Here is a 3,112-nt window from a genome sequence, read left to right as displayed (position 1 = left end):
TGATGGTCTTCAATTGGATAGGTTGACAATAGGTAGAGGTAGTAGTCGTCCGGACCTAGAGAATTGACGAGATAAGTAGACAAAACCATCTTGAACACGTCTTTTTAGGAAAGCTCATACATTTTCTCCTTCAGATGAGCAGGTATATCACCTCTCTCCAGGTACGAAAATCCGGATCAATTGGTTAATGCCAACCCTAAGAAGGTAGGTAATAAAACCATTTTGTGACTGACCGTAAATATGAAATCTCAATAAATCAATGAAAACCAGTGCCTCATAAAGTCATGAAATAATGACAATGAAATTAATTTCATTCGAAACTTTAGAATAAGGCTAAAAAGTCACCAGGTTGAAAATAAAGCGTTCGCCTTTTCCTTTGGAGGGGAAAAAACAAAACGCCCTATTCTTGTCTAAAAGTTTCTTCTGAAAACACATCAGCAGAGAGTAAGCACCATGAAGTATGAAGACTTAATAAAGACAATAGAACAGAAAGTTAGCGAGAGAGATGCTGATGAGAGGAGCGGAGAGTTATGAAAGGAAAGACCGAGAGGATTTCACGGAAGGGTAACAAAAACTAAAAACTACACCGAGCACAAAAAACAATACACTACGCTGAAATTGTATTCAATTTTCCCCAGTCGCTATAAAATATAAATTTTCCACTCTGCCATCAAACACACACCTCTGTGCTTTGTTCTAAAAGTTTTCCCTCCCTGCCTTCCCCTCAGTGCCCTCACACTTTCTATTGAATCATTCAACTGTTTATTTTCTCGCCTTTTGGGAAAAGTTTTCTGGGGAAGGATGATGACAAAAGTAATAATTTTAATAATAATATAATTAATAAATATAAATTTGTCTCCTACAGATTCATACAAAGTTGATACAGCAAAATGTCGGGTCTCATAAACAACTGAGGTCTTTAATTATATTACAAGGTGACTAAAAAGAAGTTTTAAATTAAACCTGTTGATTTAATGAGATTTACAGAAGACTTTTATAGATGTTTTATCTACAATTGAATCCTAGACAGCTAACAAATACTCTCTGTTTGGGCAATACTGTCAATTTGGTGATTTTATTTCGGAGAAGTGTTTCATATAAACTCTGCGTAGCTGCGTACCTATGTATCAGTACGATCGAGGGTGATTTCCATTCTTCAAGTGGAACTCTCGTCAGCCATGTAATATTTCCAACTGAATTGAGTTGATTTTCTTTTATCGTTAATTCGCCAAGTTTTCTGATACCAATTGCTACCCTAAAATTATAGTTTAAAGTCAACAAAAACATTTGCTTACCCATGAGTGTTAATTAAAATGTTAAGGTGCACTTTTTAGCCATCAGACCAATTCGGTAAGTAACCATCTTTAGAACTGTAGAGAGCTGCAAAAATAAATTCGACCTCATTTAGGTGGATATTTCAGAGACCATTTATTTTAATTCGACCGAGATGTAAAAGTTCAATCTTTATTTATTGTTCGTTTTGTGTTAAACACTTATTGTGTTTCTGATTTTAAAATAACTTTTTAAGGTAATGCACTTACGCACTATAGAAATAAATTAGACTATACCTACCTATAGGTATATTTTGTTTTATCATACGGTGCACTATAGTAATTAGACTATAGGTATATATTTTGTTTCATCATACGATAGGTGTGTTGTTTGTAGGTACATATTAGTTACCTTTGTCTCGTTCCTACCTTAATTGTTAACTTGTAAAAAAAGTAAAAATCCTCTTCATTTACTCATGCTTTAGTTTTTACTGGCTATTATTCAATTAGTTTCTCCGAGTATAAAAAGTACACAGGTAGTTCAGAGGATAGGCAACGTTCAACCTCCAATGTGGTCTACTTGCAGACTCCTACCGTCCCAAGTGAGCAAGAGACTACAGGATCCAAATTTTAGCTTCTTCGACATGATCAAGAACAATCTGATCTGTCGGAAAATCTACTACAACTTGCGGAAGAAAAAGAAACAGATTCGACTAAACTTGTCCTCGACCAGGGGTGGCAGGAAGGACAAGAATGCTGACGATGATGCTGACAGCTGGGTAGATGTGACGAGTGATCCGGAATCCGATCAGGAGAAGATGGAGGATAGCAATGACAATGAGGAAAGCAAAGACTATAGGGTCGGTGGATACCATCCGGTCAACATTGGAGATCTTTATGAACAGAGATACTTCGTTATTCGAAAGTTAGGTACGTGAATATGGAAATTTGGAGCTAGGAAACACCAGGAATTGGTAAGAATGTGTAGAACGAATGTCTTTTTTTAGGCATTTATAAACATTGTACATAATTTATCAATTTGAAATTATGTACCTAATTAATCTAATTATTATTAAACCCTGTGTCTTCCTGCGGGCTAAGCATTTCCCACATTAATAGAATGTTCTCATTGATATCAACTACTCCTTCCTACCAGGTTGGGGTCATTTCTCAACCGTCTGGTTGTGTTGGGACAAGATCGCCACTCGATTTGTTGCCCTGAAAATCATGAAATCGGCTCCTCAATATACGGAAACAGCTATAGACGAGATCAAGCTGCTCAAGTGTGTCCAAGAAACCGACCCTCAGGATCCCAACAGGGAGAAAATCGTGCAACTCCTTGATAATTTCACCATTAGCGGAGTTCATGGGGTTCATATTTGCATGGTTTTGGAAGTCGAAGGGTTCAACACGTACAAGCTCTTGCTGAAAAGCAACAATAAAGGTAGGTATGTCAATATGAAGAACCATAGTCAATTTTTTTTTTTCATTTTTCTTATGATTGTTTATGGATTTTTCACACCACTGACTCTTCTCAATAGGTATGGGTTTAAGTTGGTTTGATAATATCCACATTAATTATGTATTTTCGTTTTCCCTTCCTCAGGAATTCCGTTGTATAATGTGAAATGCTAGATCGTGAGCACGTAATAGAATAATGGTTTAGTAGTTGAGTACATGTTTAATGAAGAGAACCTACAAAGAAGAAAGTGAAGCGCGCCTAAAGAGAAAGAAGCGAGAAATAAACCAAACCAAAGAACCGTCAAGGAGAAAGGTAGGAAGGATAAATTCGAAGCTGATTGAAACATGATATACCTATCTCTAAGAGCTGTATAAAAACC

At 36.3% G+C, this 3,112-nt stretch overlaps 1 protein-coding gene across 1 annotated transcript; it reads left to right on the top strand.

The window, feature by feature from the left end:
* The first annotated feature begins 1,136 nt into the window (after positions 1–1,136).
* On the top strand, positions 1,137–2,906 carry LOC103521298 (SRSF protein kinase 3-like). The gene is made up of 4 exons (XM_017448772.2): positions 1,137–1,350; positions 1,858–2,201; positions 2,428–2,715; positions 2,878–2,906. Exons 2-4 carry the CDS (start codon positions 1,916–1,918, stop codon positions 2,904–2,906), a joined length of 603 nt encoding a protein of 200 aa, XP_017304261.1. The 5' UTR covers positions 1,137–1,350; positions 1,858–1,915.
* Positions 2,907–3,112: the final 206 nt, after the last annotated feature.

Source organism: Diaphorina citri, unplaced genomic scaffold (assembly GCF_000475195.1).
Source record: "Diaphorina citri unplaced genomic scaffold, Diaci psyllid genome assembly version 1.1 scaffold4937, whole genome shotgun sequence".
Lineage (NCBI taxonomy): Eukaryota > Metazoa > Arthropoda > Insecta > Hemiptera > Psyllidae > Diaphorina > Diaphorina citri.
The sequence above is the reverse complement of the archived record's forward strand: the minus strand, read 5'-3'. Positions and strand labels throughout refer to the sequence as shown.